General features: G+C 35.1%; 2 protein-coding genes across 8 annotated transcripts in view; one reads left to right on the top strand and one right to left on the bottom strand.

Moving 5' to 3' along the window:
• LOC132701348 (uncharacterized) overlaps window positions 1-27,521 on the top strand; it is a 97,156-nt gene that overhangs the window by 46,497 nt on the left and 23,138 nt on the right. The window contains exons 1-5 of one of the 6 annotated variants that reach the window (XM_060669175.1): window positions 15,342-15,405; window positions 15,456-15,663; window positions 17,625-17,848; window positions 21,162-21,581; window positions 26,994-27,160. In XM_060669175.1, coding sequence (XP_060525158.1) covers window positions 21,310-21,581; window positions 26,994-27,160 — 439 coding nt within the window. In that variant the 5' untranslated portion in view covers window positions 15,342-15,405; window positions 15,456-15,663; window positions 17,625-17,848; window positions 21,162-21,309. Of the gene's footprint in view, window positions 1-15,341; window positions 15,406-15,455; window positions 17,849-21,161; window positions 21,582-26,993; window positions 27,161-27,521 lie in introns of those variants that run through there. The other 5 variants (XM_060669173.1, XM_060669174.1, XM_060669178.1 and 2 more) reach the window with 5 other exon arrangements.
• On the bottom strand, window positions 8,998-15,242 carry LOC132701347 (probable cytochrome P450 6a13). 2 transcript variants are annotated; one of them, XM_060669171.1, is made up of 4 exons: window positions 15,174-15,242; window positions 9,704-10,831; window positions 9,297-9,548; window positions 8,998-9,241 (listed from the first exon to the last, which is right to left on the bottom strand). In XM_060669171.1, exons 2-4 carry the CDS (start codon window positions 10,818-10,820, stop codon window positions 9,078-9,080), a joined length of 1,533 nt encoding a protein of 510 aa, XP_060525154.1. In that variant the 5' UTR covers window positions 10,821-10,831; window positions 15,174-15,242; the 3' UTR covers window positions 8,998-9,077. The 2 variants fall into 2 exon arrangements, with proteins under 2 accessions (XP_060525154.1, XP_060525155.1); XM_060669172.1 differs by lacking the exon at window positions 15,174-15,242 and adding an exon at window positions 14,471-14,549.

Here is a 27,521-nt window from a genome sequence, read left to right as displayed (position 1 = left end):
CAGAAAAAACGCGAAAAATTGTGCATTTCCAAATAACATATCTAATCAACAATGGACAACACACTTTAAAGATCTATTAGAGGAAAAAAGGCCGGAATTTGCAAACGATATGGTGGAAGTCATCGAACGAGAAAATGAGAAGATATATATAACACAGCTAGATGTGAAGAAAATAGCAAAACACCTTAAGAATAAAAAAGCACCGGGCATAGGGGGAATATACCCAGAATTTCTGAAATATGGCCCTAATGAACTGTTCGAGGTCTTGGCTAAACTTTTTGAGAGATGCATAAATGGTGAAGAATTGCCCACAGATTGGCGAAATTCTTATATAACGCCTATACATAAGAAAGGAGACAAGAGCAACCCTAAAAATTATCGCGGAATTGCAGTGATATGTACAATAGGTAGAATATACTCAAAAATAATACGAGATCTGGTTGAGAAAGCTATAGAAGATAAACAACCAGAAGAACAAGCAGGCTTTAGAACAGGGCGCTCAACTGTGGACAATATCTTTACGATTAAAATAGCGTGCGAAAAAAGAGTACAAAGAAATAGGGAATTGCACATAGCCTTAATTGACCTTGAAAAGGCGTACGATAGCATCCCATTGTCGCAATTATTGATGACCCTAGAAAAAGCAGAGATACCCTATAACTTAAGGAGCTCCATAAAAAACCTATATAAAAATAATTCCACTAGAGTAAGAAATGGAAAAAACTATACTGAAGCATTCTTTACCACTAAATGCTTACGACAGGGCTGTTGTCTCTCACCTACACTTTTCAAGATATACTTAGATAAGGCTTTAGAGAAATGGAGTAGGAAGATTAGTGAGATGGGACTGAGAGTGGGAGACTACCCATTGTACAGTTTATATTTTGCGGACGATCAGATAGTCATAGCAGAAGACCAGGACGATCTCAACTATATGATACGAAAACTGAAAGATGAATATCAAGCTGCTGGCCTTACAATAAATTGGGAAAAATCAGAATATATAATAGTAGGGAACGAACATCAAGAAGACCTAATATTAGAAAATCATAAACTCAAAGGTGTAAAAACTTGTAAATATCTAGGAGTTACACTTAACAAGCAGGGCAGCAGTGACGATGAAATAAAGGAAAGAACCAATAAAGGTAAAAAGGTTATAAGAGAGTTGAACTCGATCTTATGGGATAAAACAATTACAAAAGAAACGAAAAAACGGATATACACTAGCATCGTCCAGAGTATAATCACATACGGATCCGAAACGTGGGATATGACAAAAAAGAACAGAAACAAATTGATGACGACGGAAATGGACTTCTTACGACGTAGCTGCAGAAAATCAAAAATGGAAAGAGTAAGAAATGACACCATAAGGGAAAGCATGAACATGAACACAAATATAATAGAACAAATAGAGAAAAAACAGCTGATATGGTTTGGACATACGAAAAGAATGGACGATACAAGATGGCCCAAACGCCTACTCGAGTGGGTACCAGTAGAGAAAAGAAAACGTGGAAGACCTCGAAGAAGCTGGAGGAATGAGGTAGATGAAGCTATGACATCCAGAGGGCTAGAGGAAGACATGTGTCTGGATAGAAAGAAATGGAAACTGGGGACGGAGAGGCGGCACGTACCGTAGAAATCCGTTATATATATATATATATATATATATATATATATATATATATATATATATATATATATATTTATTTATTTATTTTATTACTAGATATCAAATAACATTAGTTTAATTTCTAGTGTAGGTTTGCATCTAATGCTCAATCCACAATAAAAGAAATAAAAATAAAGATAAATAATAAATAAATTTCTACCGAATCATTAAACATTAAAAATTAATTACTAACCTAAGTTGTGAAGCGCACTCGTTGTTCGGCATTTATAGAAATTAATATAAAATTTTAGGGTTTATACGTTCGGCTTAAAATGTTCCCCTTAAAAACCGCAGTGGTTCACTGAGGACAAGGAGAGTGGACATTGCCCTTTTTTTGCTATTGAAATTGACAATTGCGGATTACGATTTACGAAACCTTCATCCTGTTACCACACATATCCGTATACACAATACACACGTAAATAAATCGAAATACAATCAAGTGTACTTCTATAATCTATCTATCTATCTTTATCAACTGTAAGGCCTGTTTGATCAAAGCGGCTACGTTTAACTTTCTATTATAAATTCTATTTTAAATAGAAATGGTTTGCGAATTGGATCCTGCGCACCGTTGTCTCAGATTTAGCCTTTTCCTCCTGAGTTCTACCGCTTACGTAATGTAAAGACAAGACAAGAGTCGCAATTTTTGGTCATTTGCTGTCGATTAGATGTTTGCCCTCAAAATTAGCTTGTAGTTTTGAAAAAGAATTAAATGTTTGGGAAATTAAATATTAACTATTAGCTACCACAGTTCATCGCGTAGAAAATGTCTATAAACTGGACAGAACTAATGAAATAATAATCGTATCACTGCAAATTTCTATTCGAAATACGTTTTCCTATGCCTCTTTTCTATGATATTCTTTAAGCTTATTAAAAACCTATCTTTAAAGATTGTTTATACGTTTTTATATTAGCCAGGCTTAGCACCATAGAAGGAAGTTTACCTACATTAGTAGTGTAATCTAGTGTTAGTACGTAATAGTACGTTTGTATGCAGGGAGCCAACGCCACAAATCAACCATTATAGTTGCTAGTAGTTATAAACAGCGTTTTAAGACTTCATTCAGTACATGTTATGTATGGCACTTACTAATAAAATTTTTAAAATAATACATTTGCTAACGTGGGTTAAAAACTGACAAATTATTTATCGCAATAATTCTAAATTTGGCATAGAACTTCATTATCGATAAAATGAAATTTTCAACTACGTTTATATTATTTCCTACTGGTACATATTTGGTAGAGTGAGTTCTTTGGCACCATAGATGGGTTGAATGAATTGGCAAAGATGCAGGGGTTTAGTTCAGTACGAGAAATTCTAGTATATGAAACTGTATTTTGCAGCATTTTAACGCTTATTTTCTTATAGCACTGCATTATTTATTATTCCATGGCGACTACAGTATTTTCGTACAGTTTCCCGGCGTTTTTTTGTTTAAAAGCAAAAAGGAAATTTAAATTTTGACGACCCGGCTCTGGCTTTTAAAACAAGGGTTTAACGCAAATTCGGCCATTGACAAGCTAATTGATCATGGAACATTTGCAAACCGTAGGAGGCATTCACTATAATTATCAAATCATGCTCGAAGATATCTGTTGGATTATTGTTAAGATTTTTTGATACAATGCGCGAGTCCAGGCCACTGGAATAATTCAGGTATGGCATATGCAAATTGCAGTTGGTTATAGGAGATTTTAGTAAATTTAGAAACAGGGCAAAGAATGTAAAGAAAATGCGATATGATCAATCAGGATGAACTGAAGGTGGTCGCAAGTTGAAATAACATCCGTGGTCCGGACTAACGAAGACAGAAATTATACCTATATAAAAAGAAGCTTGAGCGTCATAGTGTGGTCACAGGTTTGGTAAGCTACATTACTTTCCTCTGATTTTCAAACTCAGCTATTTCAAATTTGACGAAAATGCGACATTTACTGGGTGTTTAGTAGGAGTCGGAGCTTGCACATCATTTTAGAGCGTGTTTGGTGAGACTGTTTGCGGCAAAGATAATACCACTAACTGTATTGCTCCGTCAGGTAGGAGGCAGACTTAAAGTCCTCCAAATCGAGTCTTACCGATCTTTCCTTTACTTTCCTCTCGAAACCTCATTTCTTTGGACATACGAAATTTTTAAAGGATTTAATAACAAAAAGTCTATTTTAAAATACTAATTAAAAAAAAGTGGTAAAAAGCAAAGTTTTTCCGTGCCGTTGGAGCAAACAAGTCCTTATTGCAAGAGACTCTGAAAAGATCTGGGACAAATCATTAACGCTTCCTTTCTTTCGATATACGTTGGCTCGCAATGTATCGACTGAATTGTGAGCCGCACCTCGAGGACTTTGTATTTAGAAGAATCTAAAGACGCAATCAATATTCAAGCAACGAACTTGTCGAAAGCTCAATACTTCGACGCTGTTCCGAAAGCTTTATTTGCCATCTTATTAGTTCGCTGTGACTCTCGACAATTTCGACGGTCCCGAATTTTAATCATCATACGCTATCAATTTGACGCATAAACAACTTATTATTTGAGCCTAATAATGCTTCGACGAGATCGCATTATGAAAATCCTGCAGGGACATGGGCCGGAATCGCGATATTTCTCATTAGGTGGATCTTGAACGCTCCGGATTTCTCCAATATTAGTTTTGCATTAAAATGTAATACCGTTCAAAATAGGGGCCGATCTTTTTATTGATCTTACCAAACAAGCAAACACGATTTACGTTTTCCCGCTCAGTCATCGCGTAAATTATTTTTCAAACGCAAAGAAATTGCTCGTTAAAGAAGGAAAGCCTTCAGAGCATGCAGCTGACGATATTCACGGCTCGGTATTTTCTTCGATTTGAAATGTTGCCGTGGTAGCATTTTCATATTAGTGGGGCCTATTAAGCCGCATTTTCTGCTTTTGCCGCACGCTGAGAAGGAGATGAAGCAATCAACTTATGTGGTCGAAAAACATAGATTGAAACAAAACAAAAATTACCGTTTTTTAGGTAAAAAGTACTGGAACGATTAAATATCTACAAAACTGTCAGAGTCGGAACGGCAAAAATCCAATACTTGGGGGTTTTCGTACATGCAGAATTCAAAAATGCTAGCCGCGGTGTTGTCACTTTTACGTTACACGTCATAATTTTGTTATTTTAAATGGAATGCCCTATTTATTTTTGTTGCAATGAATTTATAAGTGTACCAGTGTACCGGAATTATAAATTTCATCGCAAAATCTGACATTTCTGTTAGCATTTTTAAAATCTGCATGTCCAAAAACGCCCAAGCACTGAATTTTATCGTTCTAGCTTGGACAATTTTAGAGATATTTAATAGTTCCGGTACTCTTTACTAAAAAACACGATGTTTTCGTTGCTTAGTAATTAATAGAAACAAAATAATTAATTTACGACACCTTGCTAAATTACAACAAAAATATATAAGGCATGCTACTTAAAATAACAAAATCGTGCAGTGTGACGTAAAAGTGGTAAATCTGACTACATTGCTGTTGATAGTAGGTATTGAATTTTATCTTTCCAGTTTGGCAGTTTTGTAGATATTTAGGCGTTTCGGTACTTTTTACTAATCCGGTATGTGAATGACTATAGAAAATAAATTAAACATGGAAGCCTCTTTCAATCTCCACAAAAAAGTTGGACGCCTGGTGGATACTCAAGGAAACTTAATAATAAATGTATGTAGAACAAAAAAAGGACGCTTGGATGAAATATATAGAGGAAATATTTAGGGATGAACGACACAATGACACAAGTAACGCAGAATGTATTGGTATTGGCATTTAAGGGGGGCGCGGTTGTGTCCTCAGACCATGCTAAAGGGCGTCTAAAATGCCGTCCCTCCTATAGAAGGTCAGCAACTCCTTTAGAACAATACCGTGCACTGAGTCCAGATCGATCAGGGCCGTTCCGAAGACTCCAAGTCTTACCCATGCCAAAGCAGGACACTCGGTGAGCAGATGATACAGTAGTCCTCCCCTTCCATGCACCATGTGCACTCCAGGTCGTCTCCAATGCCTAGCAAGCAAATATCCCTCCTAAGCCTGCAATGTCCTGTGTAGGCCCTTGTTAGTGCTCTACACTCCCTTGTTGGCAGTCCAAGCAGCCGAGGGAGGGCGGGCCCATTGATCATAAGCCGCGCCTGCCTCATTCCCAGGGCAACCCTCCAGCTCATCACGGCCCGTTCTCTCACCTAAGCTTCGATAGCTCCCCGACTCACGCACGGGGCGATCCCCAAGCGGGGCTCTGGAGCCCTCCCTGGCTAAGGCGTGCGCTGCTTCATTGCCCCGGATCCCGGTGTGACCCGGGATCCAGACCAACATGACAGTCCTCACCTCGGTCACTTTCCTTAGTACCCTCTTGCACTCCTTTATCAACAAGGAGAGCGTGCGCACCGACTTTAGCGCCATAAGTGCAGCCTTACTGTCAGAGCAGAAGAATACTCTCCTGCTACCATGGTTAAGCCGAAGCACAGAATGTATAACTAGACCTTGGATTACAACCGACAAGGTAGGAACTGCTATAGGAGGGAACATAGATAGTAAAGCAATAGGACCTGATAAATTTTACTTATAATTTTTAAAGTTAATGAGGGCAACGAAATAAAATGGATAACAAAATATTTAATTTTATCTATAATACTGGAAAAATTGTCCAGAACTGGTTAAAATCGACATTTGTGACCTTGCTAAAGAAACCAAATGCAAAAACGTGTGATGAGTATAGAATTACTTATGAGCTACCTACTTAAGACTTCCCTAACAATTATCCACAAGCGAGAATATAAAAAAATGCAAAAAACGAATAACATGTACACAATTTGGGTTTGATGTTGATGCTCTGGACACACGTGAGGCACTTTTTGCTATCCAGGTCTTATTCCAAAGGTGCAGGGACGTCAACTGTGATATATATCGCTTTGTGGACTACCAGAAGGCGTTAGATTAATTTAGACATGTCGAACATGTATCACTGCTCAAAAAGATGGCCTTAGATGATAAAGGTCTGAGAATCATCTATAATATTTACTATAAAGAAAGTGCTAACATAAGAGTAGACAACCAGTTGACAGAAGCAATTTCAATTAAGCATGGAGTGAAACAAAAATGTGTGTACTGTCCCTCATGCTGTTTAATGTTAAGGGATACTATTTAACGGTCAACGTTTGAATAACATCAGATACGCAGACGACGCAGTGATATTCGCAGACAGTGTAGAAGGCTTACAAACACTGATGACATCTATAACTGAAATTAGCCAATAGTACGAATTAGAAATAAACACGAAGAAGACAAAATATATGGTCATTAGCAAACGTCCAGTCTTCAATACTCAGCTGACTATCAAAGGCCAGTTGAAAGAGTTGAAAGCTACACATATCTTGGCACTAATGTAAACAGTCAATGGGATCACTCCTTGAAAATAAGACAAGGTATAGCAAGACCCAAAGCCGCATTATAAAGATAAGCACCACCTTTAAATGCCACCAACCTGCCGCTGAAAACCAAGATATTCGTTTTACATTGCTATACGTTTTCAGTTTTCAGCGCGGAATCTTGGACGCTGTCGACTGTTGCTATGAAAAAACTGGAGGCGTTCGGTCCCCTGGGTAGATCGAGTTACAAATAATGAAGTCACACGCAGAATCGGCAAATAATGCGAAGTTATTACAACCATTAAAAAACATAAATTGTACTGCCTAGGCCATATTGTGAGGAACGAACAACGATATAACCTCCTCCAATTAATTCCACAAGGAAACGTGTACTGCAAAAGAGGACCAGGATGAAGACAAAGTAAGAACAGCCATGCAAGTTGCCAACATTCGGAACGGTTAGGCACCGCAAGAAAAAGAAGAAGAAGATGAAATACCTTGAAAGAATACATATATATCTAGTAATGTCACAACCTAATACAAGAGCAGAGTGACTCTCAAAACTGAGCTCCAACTCCAATTTGAAGCTCCAAGTTGCTGGTTTTTTTGGTTGCTGCAATTTGTTGCATGAGTATTTAAGCTCTGATAAATTTCACATATAAAATCAATGTTCTAGTGATCGGTCTCTAAAGAATAACTTCGTAAGTTACTAAATATCAATAACCCCCTCTAAATGAAGCTCGTGAAATGAGAATTAATTAACTTGCTTTTACATAATTTTAAAAAAATAATAAAATACAATAAAACACAAAACAAGAATTGTCAATGCTCTATGACCCTTAACTGTGGAGTACACCTTTGTTGACATTTAAGATGAATAAATTACACCATTTTAATGAATATATCCTGGGATAGATTTATCAGATTTTCTTCGGTTCATGTTTTGTGTTTAATAGTTTTTATTAGTGAATCTGCAGAATTCAGTCAATCAATTTACAAAAAATGTCTAACCTAACCCAGTTCTCTAAAATGGAGGCGACGTCGTCGTCGCCAACCTCTTAAACGAATCGATCTGTAACCGAAGTGTTATATGTATTTTTCGAAGTGCTTTCAGAAGGATTCTGTTTTGATACACTGTGCGGAAACCTCTTTGAAAAGTTCGTGAATAATATATGTTTTTCTCGGGAACAAATTACAGTTATACTTGCCGAGACCAGATATGATATTGAAGTCGTACAAAATTTATGAGCCTCTTAGAAATGACAAGGAAAGTTGTTGTTTTGGTTCTAAGGCGGGGTTTCTAAGAAAAATAAAGCAAAATGACTGTAATGCATAAAATGCTCGGGGCTTTCGCAGATTTCTTCGCGTTTTGTTGAGTTTTATCCTCTTTAAGTGGGAGGAACAATTTGGCGCTAATTGGGGCATATTGTTCATAGAAATTGGCGAGAACGATCCAGACAATTCCCCGTATTCCTTTCCGTGCGATGTTTTGTAAGACCGAGATTTATTTGCATGTTTAGCAAGCGAAATTCGGGAACAGTATTTAAAAGGAATCAACATTTAGGGATTCAATGCGTGCTTAATCAGATTATAGGGCAAAGTAACAAAGCCTCAATTTATAACTCAAAGTTTGTTGTATTAAATTTCGTGATTTTGTAATTCTCGATTAAAACCTCTCCTTAAATTTCTTTCACAATCTACCAAAAATTGATTAGAATTAAGCCCAATTTAGTGAACAAAGTGACTTTGTAAATCCCAAGTGAGCAAAGTAAATTAATTTCTTCACAAGTGACCAAAATACACAAGCTCATAATTGGTTGCATACTGAAGCTACATAATAACAAGTTCCACAACAGCAATTCAAATAGTTTGCTAATTCTTCCTCGATATTGTTTAAAGATAAATAAAAATATAAATTCTGGTCTCGTATTCGTCTAATTATATTTGGAAGAGATTTTGTAATATAGTATAACATCTTTACATCTTTACATGATGTCACAAACATCAAACGCTTTTTACATCGAACCATAGTTTTCCCTTCGCACTGAGGAAAAATACTGATGGGTCCATTTGAATCGGTGTTATCGTCTTATCGTTTAAGGCAATTTTAAATCTGCGAATAATTGTTGCTAATCCAACCTTGCTCTGGAGTAACCCAAACCGCATGCCTGTAACGAGGCATTATACTAATAAATTAAACGATTTTCCGGATAAGCACATTACCTATACACATCCTGGGACCTTCTCCAAAGGGCAAGTACGTAAAGTTGGGTCTTTTAGATTTGTTTTCCTCGCTGAATCGTTCAGGGTCAAACTTTTCGGGTTCTGGATAATACTCTTCATCCATATGAACGCCCACTATGGGTATATTGACTAGAGTCCCCTTTTCGATTTCGAAATCAGTTCCAGGGATTTTATAAGTCTTGTTACACGCACGAATTATCACTGGAAGGGCCGGATACTTCCTTAATGTTTCTGGAATTGCAGCAATAAATCGAGACTCATTGGGAGTATTCTGGAAATGTTGACAGTAAAATTTCCATAATAATAATAAGTTGAATGTTTATTAGACAAAAAAATATAAGGTAATGTAGTTACCAATTCAAAGTTTGATCAACTGGATATCTTACCCAAAATGACTTTATCTAAATAAGACATCTCCATCACAGCTTCGTAGGTAAACTGGCCGTTATGTCTCTCCAGAACGTCATTGATTTCCTTCCTAAGTTTGTCTTGGACGCTCGGATTTAAAGCCAATTCAAATAATGCGAAAGACATGGCTGTTGAGGACGTTTCGTAGCCCGCCAAAAAGAAAACAAAGCACTGCGCAGCCAGTTCGTTAAACGTAAGGGTGGATTGTCCTCTATTTTCACCTCTAGTGATGGTTTCGTCATCGGTAACCACGCCCTGATTCTTAAGTTGAAGCAGGAGGTGCATAAAGTCTTTCCTGAACACGTTGTTCTTCTCTCGATAGTCTACCGTCTCTTTAACGACTCCTAGGAAGAATTTTTCCACCTCACTACTCGTCGTCTTGAGTCCTAATATATCAACAATTACTCTAGGCAACATCTGATATAGAATGAAAGTCACAGTTTCTTGAAGCGTCCTTTCGGCTATTTTTCTACCATATTGCCTAAAGTCGCATTCGGGATCTCGAAGAGAGTTGCACTCGATTCCGAAGGCGCAGTTCCCTATTATATCCGTTGTAAAACTGGCAAGAATCTCTTTTAAATCAGTAGGTTCCTTGCGAGCTACGCGATTGTTGATAGCCTCCTCCAAGCGTTTGGTGCAGATGACGAAAGTTTGAAACATCATTTTCATTTTGCCAGAGGTGAAAGTAGGAGTCAGTTTGGTTCTTAGAGTTCTCCACTTGTCGTCTTCCAAGTTGAACAAGTGTCCGGTCAAGGGATCCGCCTCTTCGTTTACGTACGATCCGTGGTTCATAAAATGATTGAAATCTTTCAATAATATGTTCCGTATGACATTCGGATCTAGAGGCATGTATACCGCATTCAGGATGATGTAGAATCCGCCATGTTTAACGTTTCGACGCTTGAATTCTTTGTATATGTCCGCTACGACTAGTCCCCAAGATTTTTTATAGGTGAATACTTCGGACAGGTTACCCATGAGAAACTTAGGTTCTAATTGAAATACACCTTTTCTTGTCCAGTAAGAGTACAGCCATTTTACATAGAAGTAAAACGCAAGCAGCAGGAACAACATGATGAACAACAGTACTGCCATTCTGATAATATCTGAAATCAAAAATATTTAGCGTTACCGTTAAATCAAAATCAAATTTAAACCAGTTTTGTACAATATAATATGACTGTTTAGATCAGCACACAATTTTAAGTTTTAATTAGTTGGTTGGAAAATAGTTATTATTTTATTAAAAAAAAATTTTTTTGGAAAATTCGGAAAACAGACTTTTTCTCAATTACAATAGTAAGGTAGCCTCCTGATTCATTATGAGTTTTGCTCACTAGAATCCAATCAAATTAGAGAATAATTAATTAAACAAACAACAATAAACAACATAAAACAACAATAAAACAAACAACACTGGTTCACAGTGTTCGAAGTGTTTTCGGAGCGCGAGTATTGAAGATGCCAAGTGAGATTTTGGCGAAACGTCTGCAGGATTCCAGTCGGAGTTCAACAAGCGAACAGATGATATCCCGGAATATAGTGTCATCACATTTTTCCATCCGTGAATCAGTACGTATATATATATATATATATATATATATATATATATATATATATATATATATATATATATATATATATATATATATATATATATATATATATATATATATATATATATATATATATATATATATATATATATATATATATATATATATATATATATATATATATATATATATATATATATATATATATATATATATATATATATTCTCACGTATTGATTCACGGATGGAAAAATGTGATGACACTATATTCCGGGATATCATCCGTTCGCTCGTTGAACTCCGACTGGAATCCTGCATCCGACTGGAATCCTGCAAATCTTGCATCCGACTGGAATCCTGCAGACGTTTCGCCAAAATCTCACTTGGCATCTTCAATGCTCGCGTTCCGAAAACACTTCGAACACGGAGCGCGAGCATTGAAGATGCCAAGTGAGATTTTGGCGAAACGTCTGCAGGATTCCAGTCGGATGCAGGATTGGCAGGATTCCAGTCGGAGTTCAACGAGCGAACGGATGATATCCCGGAATATAGTGTCATCATATATATATATATATATATATATATATATATATATATATATATATATATATATATATATATATATATATATATATATATATATATATATATATATATATATATATATATATATATATATATATATATATATATATATATATATATTGCTTTAAGAACGAATATTAGGATTTAAACGAGGAGTTAGTAATAACAGGTATACCTACTGAAAATATTCCCAAACATGCGACATTATTTCTAGTATTAATTTCTTTTACTTTTGGTTTAGAAAAAGGATATCGAAATGCGGTTTTAACTAGCGGGTTAAAATCTCTTTTAGTCATTTTTTGTTGAAATCAAAGTGATTTGTAAAATTTCTGGATTCCTCTTGCGTCGGTTTTTGCTGAGTCGAACTAGCTAACGTTTCGCCAATCCTCCTGTTGGCTTCTTCAGAGCTTGACTAAAAAATTTTACTCTGTACCTGCTTTTATATTGTTTGAGGGGCATAAATACCGTCTCGGATGACTGATTCCCATATTGGTGACAGGTAGATACTTGAGTCGCGGTTAAGATGGTTAGGTTGTTTATAGATTTCTAATTTTTAAGAAAATTTTATGTCCGGTTTCGTGATTGTGTTCGGCAACAGCTGATGAGTTTATTTGTCTTAGTCGTAAGGCTCTTTCGTGTTCTTTGAGCCTAGTTGAAGTTGAAGATATTTTTCGTCCGGTCTCTCCAATGTATTCTTTTCCGCATATGCATGGAATGCTGTAAACTCCTGGCATCTCAAATGGAATTTTGTCTTTGACAGACCGAAGATGTTGAGCGATTTTTGGACAAGTGGTAAATCTGGTTTTGACGTTATATTTGCCGAACACAATCACGAAACCGGAAATAAAATTTTATTCAATAAAACTAACATTCTTGCATGTAATCAATTCTTCTACCAACGAAAAATCTGAAAGTCTATAGAAATCTGTAAGCAACCTAACAATCTTAACCGCGACTTGGGTCTCTACTTGCCACCAATATGGGAATCAGTGATCCAAGACGGTGTTTATGTACATTTAGCTCAGCCCCCCTCAAGTTTTATAAAAAGTATAATGGCACTTTTTTAATTTGTAGCATACTGTTTTCAAAAATTTAGTGCTCTTCGCCTGCAGGTTAATAATGCTGGCCTGCACTTCCTCTTGCTTTTCCGTAACAGAAATGCATATCGTGATATCCAGTTTCACCTTTCTGTATTCGGGTATTTGGGACGAGAATAAAAAATAGATTTGAGGCTAAAGGATAACACTTATCGGCTTAAAACAAGAGTTACAATTTTTGAGGATTTGTGATTCTGTTTAATGCAAACTGTCCTATTTTGCAATATCGGTCTAAATAAATAAAATACAAGGAAAATACAAAAAATGTTCTAGGTAAAGTGCTCTCTAGTGGCAGATTTCTGAAACAATTTTATTTTGGAACGATGATTTTTACTAAATCAGGGCTGTGTGTAAAATACCAGCCTATTCCGTTGAGAATAAAACCCACTACGTGTTAAAAATAAAATTGAAAAAAATGATTTTTGACAAGCTATAATTCGAATTTTTATTACACGACTTACTACCATTATTTTACCACGTTCAATTTTTCCTCCTAACTCATTTTCCGAACACCGTGTATAACTTCAGAATGGCTAAACACGGTTTGTCAAACTTTGAGCTGGCTATTTTTAGGCATTTATTTCCGAAAACGTTCGACCACCCACCACCAGCTTTCCGAAAGGGATAAGGCAAAAACCATTTAACGAAAAAGGATCGAATTTATTTTTTTCTCGAGGCAAGCACACTGGTGTTATAATGGGTGTTTTTTTTCGATGTATAGAACTTTAAGTTCGCATTACTGTTCAAGATGGCGACCGATTTAACAGCTGTCAAGTGATTTATTCTCAGTTTGGTTTGGCAATTCATCATGAAAATTTTTGAATTTTATTTCGAAAATAATGGTTCTGTGCGGAATACGTATCGCGCACTACGTCCATTTTATCGTCGACAAAATCGTCCATCAGAGCAGTTAATTCGATTAACCATGGAACGTTTTCGCACCACGTTTACTCTTATTGATAACTAGCATCCGCAGAAACGTCGTACGGTGCGTACAGAAGAAGCTATTACTGCTGTAGAGCGTAGCATTGAGGAAGACCCGAATGAGTCCATCCGCCATCGAGCACAGGAATTGGATCTGTGTCCATCCACTTTATGGAAGATTTTGCAGAAGGATGTTGGTTTACGTGCTTACAAAATCCAACTCGTGCAAGAATTGAAGCCAAACGATCACCAAGTAAGGCGTAGATTCGTCGAATGGGCCCAAAACGAGATTGCCGTTGTTCCCGATTTTGATGAAGCGCACTTTTGGTTGAATGGCTACGTCAACAAACAAAACTGCCGCATTTAGAGCGAAGCTAATTCTCAAGTGTATGTCTACTTCCAATTGGTCACTCCAAACCTTATCCATGGAATTATAAAATCGTTTGCTGTTGGTAATCAACCGATAAATATAGTTAAGCGTAATATTGACTGTCAAACATTCTGTGGCACGCAGCAATGGCCAATTAAGCTATTGAAGACAACAAATATAGGCGACAAAAAAGACAATACAGCTTAAACTCACCTCACATTGAAAAATTTATTTCATTAATGTTTGTTTATACACGAAACTGGCTTTGGAGTTATTCTCAAGTTCAACTGGGGACACTTTATTTGGATTTGAGCGACGCGGCCCGTTATCTGGCGTTATTGAATTTTTAGGCGATAAATCGTTCATCAATTATTGCTAATGCGAATATGTACCGGACGAATAAACACTTTAAGTCATTATCTTTTAAGAAATGAAACTCAAAAAACACGTTTTTTATAGAATAAGAATCTTAATTTATTGTTTCGAGATGACAAGGCATTAACAAAATGGTTGCACATCTAGACGCTGATAGCATAAATTAACAACAAATTACCATATACTAAAAAATTCCATAGGAGTTCAATCGTGAAAAAGAATTCGGTCTTATACAGATTGTCCTGTAATTTTGCAACCTTCTTTTAAGTTAACTAATCAGAATTATTTCAGAGGTAAAACGACGCTAAAAAAATTATCGCAGAGAGGAATTACTTTGAAAATAGAGAACACAGACATTCTGTGAAAAATTTGGTGTCCCAGAATACAATTGTTTTTTCCAATTATGTTTTACACTTTCATATTTTGTTATTGAACCGTTTTCCTGATGTGAACATTTCCATGAAATTTAAATTATCCACACTCTCTACCACTCTGCAAATTTGACCAATTTCCCATTTTTGCAACTTTTCTCTTAGCTTACCTTTCTTTTAGAGTGCACATAAACTTGTAAGTGGACACTTCGAACAATTAAGCTGTGGACAACATTGTGATAGCGTAGTAATGCAAATGTTTTAATGGTCGCTATCGAAATTTGATAAAGTGCATCGGAACTGCAATTGAAATTTTACATTAAGTATTGCAAATATAGCAGGCAATTGCATTTGTAAAAAAAATGTCCGTTTTATTTGTATTTATTTGTTCTTTCCGTGTTGGTAAGTAAATGTAAAAATATAGGTTTACATTTGATACCTGCTTTTTGTAGTTGATATATTGCTTTAATCTTACGAATTCTGCGATAACAAACACCAGTAGATGAATGGAATAATGACCTGTGATCGTAGCAAAACCGATATCTATGCGAAGAATTTGCTCGGACTTTCTGATAACCTTTTGCTTGAGTTTCTTGTCCGACGGATCCGAGCCACTGCGGACATTTCCGGGATATTACCGAACGGGTTTGGGAAGAATCGGTAGTTTTCGGAGATTTTACCGCGCGGCTTGAATTTTGACGTTTGTCAATTATGACGGTCATGTCAGTGAATGTATTCGTGTTGTTTTGAAAACATGTACCCAAAAACTAACGGTCGTAGAAAAAGTATAGTATGCAACACGTTTGATGTACTTTTTAAGTCACTCGTTTATTAAACACTCGCTCCGCTCGTGCCATGACCCTTGTTGCATAATATACTATTGTCACCCGTCAATTTCAAAAATCTGACAACGAAATAGGAACAAAATTAAGTGAAAAAACCTATATTCATCTATGCCGTAGTTTTCCAATAATTATCTTATTAAATTATGTTTTAGAACGAAATCTATTCCACTTAATTGTATTAATATGAATTTTTAAAATGTTGACAAAAATCAGTTCAGCGTTTCGTACTGTTGATAGGAAAACAGTGCGTATGTGAAATCGTATTGATCATTAAATTTCATTAAATTTGTCAAGAGTGCTGACCTTTTATATGGTTAAAGAAATGAAACGTGTTCATGCAGTAGTTATTAGTGATAGTAACAAACTTGTTATAGACTTAGCAACTGGATGTTTCGTTTTGAACCATTTGTACAGCTTTTAATTGTGTTAGCTTGATGCATATTACACCGCAAAAAGGCGCTCATGTTATCGTTTTAATCAAAAGTGGACTTCGCCAGCGAGCTGTTGCTCGACAACTGGATATGACAGGAGCAGCAGTTCGAAAATTATGCCAACGGTATGAGGAGACTGCATCCTTTGCTGGGCGCCCTGGAACAGCCAGAAGGTGAAATACAACAGCTCGTGATGACCGCTTTATTGTGTTAAGTGCAACAACTGCTCCATTTAGTTCGAAGGGTGGCTATTAGCAAGTGGACAGTAAGAAGAAGACTGAAGGAAAATAACCTGACCCCAAAAACAACTGCAATTGGTCCCAAACTTACTCCAGCTCATCGACAAGCACGTCTACCCTTTCCACGGGATTATCTGAATTGGACAATGGACCAATAAGGGTCTGTTCTGCTCTCAGACGAGACCAAAATATACCTTTTTGGATCGACGGAAAGGAGTGTACCGGAAAAAAAATGTAACAAGAGCGGAGGTAGTTCCTGCATGATGTGGGGTGCAATTTCTATGGACGCACGAACCAACTCTGTTTTCAACCGTAGCGGCGGCCGTGATCAAGGGGCAGGAGGTTTAACAGGTGCTAGCTACATCGAGGATATTTTATCAGATCACCGTGGTACCATATGTCGATTACATTGGAGACGAATTTCATACATGACAATGCTAGACCGCACGCCGCAAGGATCGTGCAAGAAAACATTACAGAAATCGGTTTTCGAGTTATGGACCTCAATCCGATTGCAGTAGAAGAAGAGTGGCTTAACATTCCACAAGAAACAATAGCGAACTTGATTAGATATATGCATAATCGAGTAAGAGATGTTATTAGGGCAAGAGGCGTCATACCCATTAATAAAAAATAAGTGTTGGGTTGCTAATTGTCAATAACCCTATTTGTTTTTAGTAATAAACAAAAGTTACTTTGACTCGTGCAGTTATTTTACTATGCTAAACCTAAAAAGCAGAAATAAATTTTAATCAATTTAAATCGTATTAAAGCATATTAAATTGTCTTTCAAACAGCATATTTTTTTATCTGATCAGTAGTTTCTAAAAAAAATGAAATGGGAGTCAAAAATTCCCAATGGGTCGGCTTCTATGCACGCAAGTTTAGATAACGTGACCAAAAAACTTTTTTTTTAATAAGCACCAATGCATCCATTTGTCCTTCATCTTATAATACAAGAAGCGAGGAAAACTTTTTAAAACAACTGCCAACATTCGCAAACACTGAACACTGAAGATAGAAGTACATAATGAAATGTTGTTTAAATGTAAATTAGCACGTTCGAAATGACGCATGCGCGCGTCAACTCTATCTTTATGTTCCAGAGCTGGCAGCTAGAGCATATTGTATGGCGCCAGAGCACGCCGGGAGTGGTGAGAATCGGTCGAGATTTCATCCGGTGTTCGCAGCAGCCCGGAGTCGCAGACGTGCGTTTCGAGTGGTTATTGTGGTTAAGAGGGGTTTGTTTGAGCTTAGATAACCACAGGCAGTGGTTTATTTGGCGAAATTTTTCAGTAACTCCTTGAGTGGTATTTGGAGGGCACTCCCGGTAATACAATGTTTTTACTTGTTATTGAAAAAAAAAGTATCGCATCAGCAACAATAAAATATAAATTAATTTTATACCTAATCAGCATTTCTGTTGGCTCTAGAATCCGCAGCAAATGTTATGTTTTGGTCAGGTTTCTTTGCGATATTTGAATTCGTTTATTTTTGCCATATACTACAATAATATCTCTCACCAAATCATGACCGATTTGATTTTGGCGTGAAGAGAAATTTCGTATTAGAAATTTGATGTGTGGTGGGGCCCAAGATATCTTGATGATTTTTCATAGTGGTCTTATTTTATAATATATAAAGAGATTTCAAGATTTTTGATTTTTGCGCGACAATAAAAAACATCTCTCCTAAGTTAGATGGGAAAAGTTTTGGCTCAATGACTTTATAATTCACAATTAATATCTTGGTTAATAATCAATTCCAAATACCACAGCAAAAAAACCAGCTAGCGATATCTATCTAATGTTGTTTTTAGTTGTTATTATCGTTCCTCATTGTTGTTGTGTCTTTGAACCGTATCAAAATTTTTGCAATTTAAAGCGTTTTTTTAAAACGTCCTAGTATCTAACTACTTGAGAATGTTGTCCTTATCTCCTCACTTTAATATAAGTACTTATGTACCGAATTGCCCCTCCGCAGAAAAATAAATGACGATGGATATTTTGGCGCTTAGATTAACGACAGTCACTTTAATATCCTGCAAAAAGATTTGTAGATTTGTTTCAGGGCAACGGGAATATTTTGAAAATTTGCGCAACCGCGAAGCGGCGATAATGTTTAAAAATATCCAGGGTGGCTCAAATAAAGAGAAAATGTTTATATAAGCGTTGGTTTGCTATGGTTTCCAACTTATTTCAACCTAAGAATATGGAGAAAAAATTGTTTTTATTTGCTATCTTAAAAACGATAATATATAGAAAATAAAATTTTGCGGAGGTATTATTATGCATTATATGCAAAATACACTTTTTGACATTGCTTACTTAGTTTGAATATAAAAAATACTACTGATTTCATAAAAAATTTATTATCTCACCATTTAATTGATAGACGCAGAAATGGCAGATATGCATTTTATGTACGGGCGTGTAACCAGAAATTTCTTGGAAGCAGCATCGCAACGCAGGCATTTTCAACACTTATTTGTTTTGCTTTTATGCGAGTTACATTGTTTAAATAAAATGTTTTGAATGGAGGGGTTATTCATAGTTTACACATGAATACATGAATGAATTTCAGAAACGATTATCAATAAATTATTTTTACTATGTAACAGTTTAGAAGATAATTGATAAATGTGAGTACAAAATATAAGTCTGACAGCACCCAACTAAATTATTTTTTCTATTTTGTTTTGCCATTCGCTTTTCATTTTACATAAAACATAAAGTAAAAAAATATATTTAATTCCTTCTATTCGTTAAACAAAAACAATGTGCAGAAAGTGGTTTTTTATAGTACGAAATATTTTATTCTTTTATTCATTATCGTTTTTAAGATAAAAAATAAAAACATTGTTTTCCCGCCATATTTCTTGCGCGATATACCTCTAATGGTTGGCTTTTGATCCAACCTTTATGTAACAAACTACCCCTTATTAGAAACAAGTAATCACCCTCTTAAGTTTTTTGCATTTGTTTTTAAACACCTTGTTCATTTTTATATCGAGTTTTATATAGAGGTTTATATTTTTTAAATACAAATATGATCCTAACAATTAAGCTGATGGTAGTTGTTTTCATTCAAAATAAATGACAAAAAATTTGCTGCCGCACTGATATTCATAATTTTAACATGGATACAGCAAAATTAGCCCTTTATCATTAGAACGGGACTTTCCCAATTTCAGCATAATCGCATATTGTAAAAGACTCGTTTATAACCTTAGAAACTAAACAGACTTTTTTTACTACGAATCTCCAGCCGAGCGTTGGTGCATGTTTAATAAAACATCCTGTATATGTTGTGCCGGCGCGGCGCAGTTTTGAGATAAGTGATGCATATCGAAACCTGATAGAAAACCTTTATATAACAAACTACCCCTTATTTGCGACAAAGAATCACCTCTTTAAACTTTTCGCACATGTCTTGTTAATAAGTAAAAATAATGAAACATGTTTTAATTGTTTATGTCTTTATAGGGTATGTTATACGCTACCAACTCAACCGCTCAAATGTAACTGAAACTTCGAGTGATACATTTCAAATAGCTCATCGGTACAATATTTATTTCATATGCACTAAGCTCCTCCCAACTGGAGTTGTGGCCTTATAATATAACTTTTAACTGTTGAATTTTATTCCTTTTGGTATCCTCGAAACCTTCTCGCTGAGTTTCATGTACCTAATGGATTTTTATCGCTGATATTTTGTTATTGTTATTTATTATTTTTTTGTTTTTATTTACCTAATTGTTTAGTGATTTAATAAAGAAAACATATAAAATTTCGTTATATATATATATATATATATATATATATATATATATATATATATATATATATATATATATATATATATATATATATATATATATATATATATATATATATATATATATATATATTTAATGCAACAGAATAATTAGGCAAGATAAATAAAATCCACTTAAAAAACAGTGATAGGCATTACTGTGTTTAGACTAATATTGTTTTCTGATCATTGACAACCGAAGACAGATTAAATTTATAAAGGATTCATTTAACACCAGCTAATATTTGTACTTGACTGAACTGAACTGAACAGATGTATCTTATGGTTATGTAGTTTTCTTAGACTACCCCAATTTAAAAAAAATCATGCAGAAAAAAAAACGCGGCTAGAAGCTGGAAGTCTAGAAACTAAAAACGGTATTTGCTATAAGATTGTAATTTTTTGGAAAATTTCAAGCAAGTGGCATTTTTTTAAATAACTTTACTACAGTTATCTCTGAATATGTCCAAAATTGTTACTTTGGCCTTCCGATTGTCCAGCAGAAATTATTAAAATTTCGCAGTATATTCCACAAAATTAATTTTTGACGATAGTGGTTGAATATGTGCATTAGAAGACTGGCTCAAGTACTTTTTTGCAGAAAATCATCATCACTAGATGTTTTTCAAATGGTTTTAAGGATAGAATTGACACCTACTCTATCATATACTTTTTAAAAACCAGCAAATAGCTTATAATTCCAGGTTATTAACCTGCATTTAATAAAAACTAGTGCTTAGTAGCTAGATAATGTCTGCTTAAATATAAGTAGCCGACTTATTGTAATTATTATTATTTCCTAAAGAACGAAGTATACCTTTTCTTAGCCAACGCTATTAAACTTGTCTGCCGAGCTTCAGCATTCAACGTATCAGGTGTCTATGTCTAACCCAGTCAATAATGATACCGACTACTCACCGAAGCAAATCTGTGATGCATAAATAACTCCAAACCGAATAAATTCCCAAAAAAAAAATGCCGGCGCTTACTCAAAAACTGACCGCCTTAGTGATGGTGATTGGTCTAGTGAACGGCTGTGATTTCGAGCAACTGTTCGTGAAAAAGCAAGTCAGTGTCGAAGAGGCTGCCGCCTTTTCCAAAATCGCCTTCCGCGGGATGACGTCGGCGTCACCCGAAACGACGTTCGACGACTCGCGAGGCGTTTTCGTGGCCTGCTTTGATTTGATAAACACGTATAAGGGAGACGGACTGATGAAGATCTGGAGCGCCGACAACAATTATTATAGGTGAGTTTAAATTAAATTCCCCAAACGGGCGTCTGCTCGCGAGCGAAATGTGTGTGTTAGAAGGATTTAGATTCGATCTAGGATAGAACGAGGGTTGGATTTTAATTAAATAGTTCAGTATCGGATGTGATTCGAATTAGAAGTCCCGGGTTCGAGTGGTTAATTCTTATTGTTTCGGTTGTTCGTTATTCACTGCATATACGTTGGGTTTATTATTGCATTTTTCTTAAAATTCGCTTTTCCTAAACTGGATTTATGTCTCATTACAAATTAGCCTATTTAACATTTATTCTAGGCAAACAAGAAAGATTAGATTTAAATCTTTATATAATTTGAAGTGAACTAGAGAAAGTACGACGAGTGTCTAATTAATTGATATAAATGTCTTTAAACGTATACATATTTAACTCCTAATTTATTTACACATTTATTATTATTATTATTATTACTTATTATTATTATTACTAATTTATGCTACAGTCATTTGACCATATTTCATAATCCACAGCTTTTTAAATTTATCTAATTTTCTATGTTGATCGGGCCTTCGAGAACTTTAAGTCATTGATTTATACAATAAGTCAATGAATCAGAAATTGAAGCATTTTCCATTTTATATTGTTTTCCTTCCTATAAATGTCAAAATCGAAATAAGGTTCAGTGTTTCTGATGACAAAGATATCCAAAGCAGCAAGTATATTACTACATAATAATTTTAACTATAAATAAAATAAACGAAAAATAGTTATTAAGCGTGGAATCGTAGTCTTACACAAATACTGGGAATGTCATTAGCGTACCTGTTATTTCTTTTATTATCGCTTGTATTATACCAATAATGGACAATTATAGTTTCAACTAGGGCAGGAGGTATACCTTTTGGTCGTTTAATTTTCTCTCTTAAGTTTTTAACAGATAATTGTTGTATAGAAAACTGACTGGTTCATAAATTTACAAATTTGCAGTTTAGTCAAATAACATGGCTCAAGAAGAGTTGTTAAAATATTCTTTTTTTTGGTTTTTTGAAATTCTCCTTATAGTCAAAGTAATTTAAAAATTAACTGAAATACGACTTTTTTGCAATATTTCAGTTTTCTTCATTAGATTTTCCATTACCTGACAGTTTTTATCAAAAATTTTGTGAAACGCCGTGATCAAATAAAAATACAATACTCTAAACCTGAACTTGTAATAGGAAACTTCGAAAAACTTGTACATTGTAGTAAATTAAATTAAAATAAATTACATTTCAAATGAGAATTATTAGTACTCCATTAGCTAAGAACTTTAATCTAAAAAACATTGACTGCAAAATCTAATCTGATTTTTTTTTATTCGAGGTCATCATTATTCTGAGAATTTCATCATATTTTGTGCTCTGAACACGGCATTCAATAGGTAAATACGTACAGCACAGAGATTGTGAATAAAATGCCCATTTACTTGAAAAACGAAATAATAAAAGTAACAACAATTATAAAAAAATTAAAAAATATTACGGTCTAACTTTTACAGTGAAAAATGCTTATGTTACTAAGTTATAAAAATATCAGTGTATTAATCTCTTTATGGTAATAAAAGACAAATTACTATTTAGTTTTTTTTTCTTTTCGTTTGCATCAGAGTTTCTCAGCTAATCGAACAAAAGAAATCAGCAAGCATTGCTGCTGACCATTTTCCATTGTAACATCTTTCAATTTGTATATTATCCTGAACGAACCTCTTACCAAGCTCATCTGATACGGCACCGAGATTTTCAGGAAAGAAATCTGCATGGGAGTCCAAAAAATAAATTTTAAGTGACATATTCCATCCTAAAACTTTATAAGCAGAAAGAAGCCCTCGGATGATTTGTTTCTGATTTGTATTCTCAAGAAAACTATGACATACATTTACAAAAGCCACCCAAGCTCTTTTTCCTGCATTGTTCAACTTTGCAAAAATTCCTTTTTTCAATTTTGCGTCACTGATTCGAGAAAATTTTGTTTTCAGATATTGAAAGCCTTCACCATCCTTGTTCATAGCTTTCACAAAGTTTTTCGTGAGTCCCAACTTTATGTGAAGTGGGGGCAGATAAATTTTCCTTAGTGGTCAAGTTTTGACTTTGTAATGTTTTTCTCTAGGGGGGCTGTCTCACTCGCGTAGAAAACAACTGAACTTTTAATCAGCTTTTAACCAGCTTTTAACCAGCTCAAATATAATATGGGTATTTATTACCATTATGGAATAAAATAGCTTTCAAACTTATCATTGAGACATCCTTAAAAAGTCTCCATTAATCAGAATTTTCTGGAAAAATAAGTTCTTGAAGAAGCCCGGCAGCATCATTACGAACAGTAACTCTAGTGAAATCTTCTTGTCTTGTGAGAAAATTTGCGACTCTTGTACTTTTATCCAACAAATTCCACTGTTTTAATCACATGAACTCGCATTGTTTAAGTGATTGAGGTTCTTTCGATGGAATTGAAGATCCAGATGTAGATGAAGGTCAAGTATTTTTTAATTTTCCATTTTTTGGTGGAACTGGAGGTACGGTGCCTTCCCCACGAGGAATTGCTCTCTTTGCAGATGCGATGCGATATAATCTTGTTTTTATTTTTTTTCGGGAATCCTCGTGTATGTTCACTCCAAAACATTAGCATTGTAAACGGCATAGATTTGTGACTACTTTCAAGCCAACCTCTCAAACTTCTTAAGCAACTGTTACAGCATATTTTTGGAAGCAAACTTTTATCCCTCTCAGCGATAGCAAAATCCAAAATAAAGCTGATAAGCCGTTTTAACGAGGTCGGTCAGGACATTTCGCTGCATTTTTAGAGTAAAATCACCAGAAATGTGGCAAAAACGGTATGTAGAATTCTGACAATTTCGCGGTATTCTATAACCTATGATGAAATGAAATTCATTTTAGAAAAGTTTTGCAATTGCTATTTTATTTTTATTGGCTCTGTACATGAACTACATATAAAATACTTAACAAAAATATAGAGAATATGAAATTTATGCAAAACTTACCAAAATATTTGATACAGAACGTAAACAATTAAAAGACAAATTATGCAAATTTTCAGCGAATACTGCGAAAGCGCATATACCATACTACCATAAAAATCGCATTCTGCACTTTTCTTCTTTATTTTACAACTCGTTCAAATCTATTTTGTATGTATATAAAGTAAACTTCATTATAACGTACATGGGATATAAAGTACTTCTGGGTATTATGTACATATTTTGCTGGTCCTGCCAAAATGCTCTTAATTTTTCATCAGATATTACGTACCATATATAACTTCTACTACGGTTATAAAGTGCAATATTTTTACTAGTGTTCTGGTTATAAAGTACGAGCCGGATTATCGAGCGGTGGTGGTGAGCGGATTTTTTGAGTTTGTGGTTAAAATGGCGGATCGGCGCAAGTCTTTAACTGTAAAAGAAAAGATAGAGATTATCGGAAGTATTGAGAGTATCACCGGTAAGGCGGAAATTGCTAGACAAAAGAAATTGGCAAAAACAACAATATCTACAATTTGAAGTAATCGCGAAAAGATCAAGAAAGCGAGCGACTGTAATTCGCACAGGATTAAAAACATTGGAAGTCCTGTACGTTCAGATATAGATAAAGCTCTTTTATGATGGTTTCAAGTTCGAAGATCCGAAAATATTGCAATAAATGGTCCAGCTCTGAAATTGAAAGCCGAAGAAAGGGGATTGCAGGGTCAGGATTTTAGTGGTTCTACAGGTTCTGGTGAAGCAGATGTTAACAAACAAGCTGTGCTGAACTGGTTGGAGGATAAGTGGCTCAGTATTGCACAAAATTACAGCTCTGAGGATATTTTCAATGGTGACGAGACTGGGCTATTTTACAAGATAACTCCAGGTCGTACCCTTAAATTTAAAGGAGAAAAGTGTTTGGGTGGGAAGCAATCGAAGTTGAGATACACTGTTTGGATTTGTGCAAACATGACAGGAAGCGAAAAATGGAAACTTCTTGTTATTAGTAAAGATGAACGACCGAGATGCATGAAAAATGTGAGAAATCTACCTATCATTTATAAGTCAAGCCAGCTAGCGTGGATGACTTCAGCAGTTTTTTTTATAATTATTCAAAGGATTGGGATAAAAAACTAAAAAGTCAGAATAGAAAAATATTGCTTCTGGTTGAAAATTGTACATCTCATCCAAAAAATATAATCCTTTCAAATATCAGATTAGAGTGTTTGCCTCCAAATAGCACCTCAGTCGTCCAACCAATGGATCAGGGCAAAATAAGATGCCTTAAGACATATTACCGCAGATATTTTTCGTATCGTTTGATCCAGTCATTTGAAAATAAGGAACTTTTCAACATCACCATTTTAGCCTCCACAAAATTGCTTGCACAATCTTCCACTATTTCAAACTGCTTTCGACATGCAAACGGTGACTTACCTCTGGTTGAGTGGTTCGAGAAGTACAAAAATAATGAAGACGATGACTGGGAGATTCCCCTAAGTAATTAGTTGCGCAATAGCAGCCAAGATCTAACCAACAATGAAATATATCTTCCTGAGCTGGATAGCTTCCCAAATGTTGATGACAATTTAATAACAACGGAGTTATTAACGAATAATGAAATTACTGAAGTTTTACAGCCAAATGATCCTCAAAGCTCTAGTAACGAAAGCGATGATGGTGTTCAACAGGACGAAGTTCCAAGTTATTCTGAAGCTCTTTGTGCAGCTAAAATTATTACAATTTTTTTACGATCTACTAATAATAATGTAACGGCGGATATTATGTAAGCATCATGGAAGTTTGAAAAGCAGCGAGAATATGAAATTTGTATTGAGAAAAAATAAACAAACAAAAATAACGAATTTTTTACTCAAAAAGAATAAAAATAATGTATTTTTACTTGTTTGTTGTAAAGTTTATATAGATACATAAGTTTTTAGTTTAGGTAGTTTCATTTCTGTCGTTTTTTAGTATCTACATTAGTGATTGTTAGTTTTATTATGTAATATAAATAAAAATATGTACTTACCTACATCTTTTTTTTTTTGGATTTTTTATAGCGTACTTCCTCTTATATAGAGTACTCATCTTCTGGTCCCTAGAGGGTACTTTATAGCCGGAGTTCACAGTACACTGTTTATGATGTTAACGCATAAAATGAATTAAAAAAAACTAAATTTGTGATATTTAAAAAAAAACACGGAAAAATCTAGACGTGATAGGAAATATCGTCCAACTGGAACAAATTCAGCGCACTAAAATCTATATATTTATGACATAATTTTTTCAGGGACGATTTGATTGCAGACCGGTAGCTTTTATTAAAGTAAAAAGAAGTAGCTGTAAAAGAAATCTTCGTAAGAGGGTTGGAATGACGATAGCATTTTTTATTAGACCGTTCTAATTCTCTTTCAGGAAAATCAATGTCGACTTTCCCATTCAGCCCCAAAGAGATTGTGCAGGAAGTAGTGACGTTCCTAGTGAATACATCATCTTCGGGAACTTAGTCGCGGGTGAGATTCGGGCCACTTGGGTCGTCAAGTGGGACGACGACGTAGACGAGAGGGTCTGGAATTCATTAGGTTGGTGAATATTTGACGAAGTGGCGTTTTTTATTTGCATAATTTTATATTCGTTTATAATTCATCATTCCGCTGCCGCCCATCCAGCGATTGCACTGGATTTTCTGAGAATTTCTTAAACATTTACCCATGAAAATGCTTTCAATATGGTAAGAGGCATTTTCTTTTATGGCGAAGATCCTTTGTTATATTTTGCTATATACCTTCGCCTTGTGATCGTCGCATCCCCCTTGTAATTTAAACTCCGGGCTATGAAGTACCCGTGTTCTTTTTCGAGTAGTTAGAGCAGAATGTACATCAAAGACTTTGCTAACGGGAAAGTTATTATGCCGAGGAAAAACCCCGCGGGTTATTGTTTGGG

The sequence above is a fragment of the Cylas formicarius genome, unplaced genomic scaffold (assembly GCF_029955315.1).
Source record: "Cylas formicarius isolate icCylForm1 unplaced genomic scaffold, icCylForm1.1 PGA_scaffold_4__25_contigs__length_36172078, whole genome shotgun sequence".
Lineage (NCBI taxonomy): Eukaryota > Metazoa > Arthropoda > Insecta > Coleoptera > Brentidae > Cylas > Cylas formicarius.
Note: the sequence above shows the minus strand (reverse complement) of the source record. Positions and strands in the feature narration are given on the sequence as shown.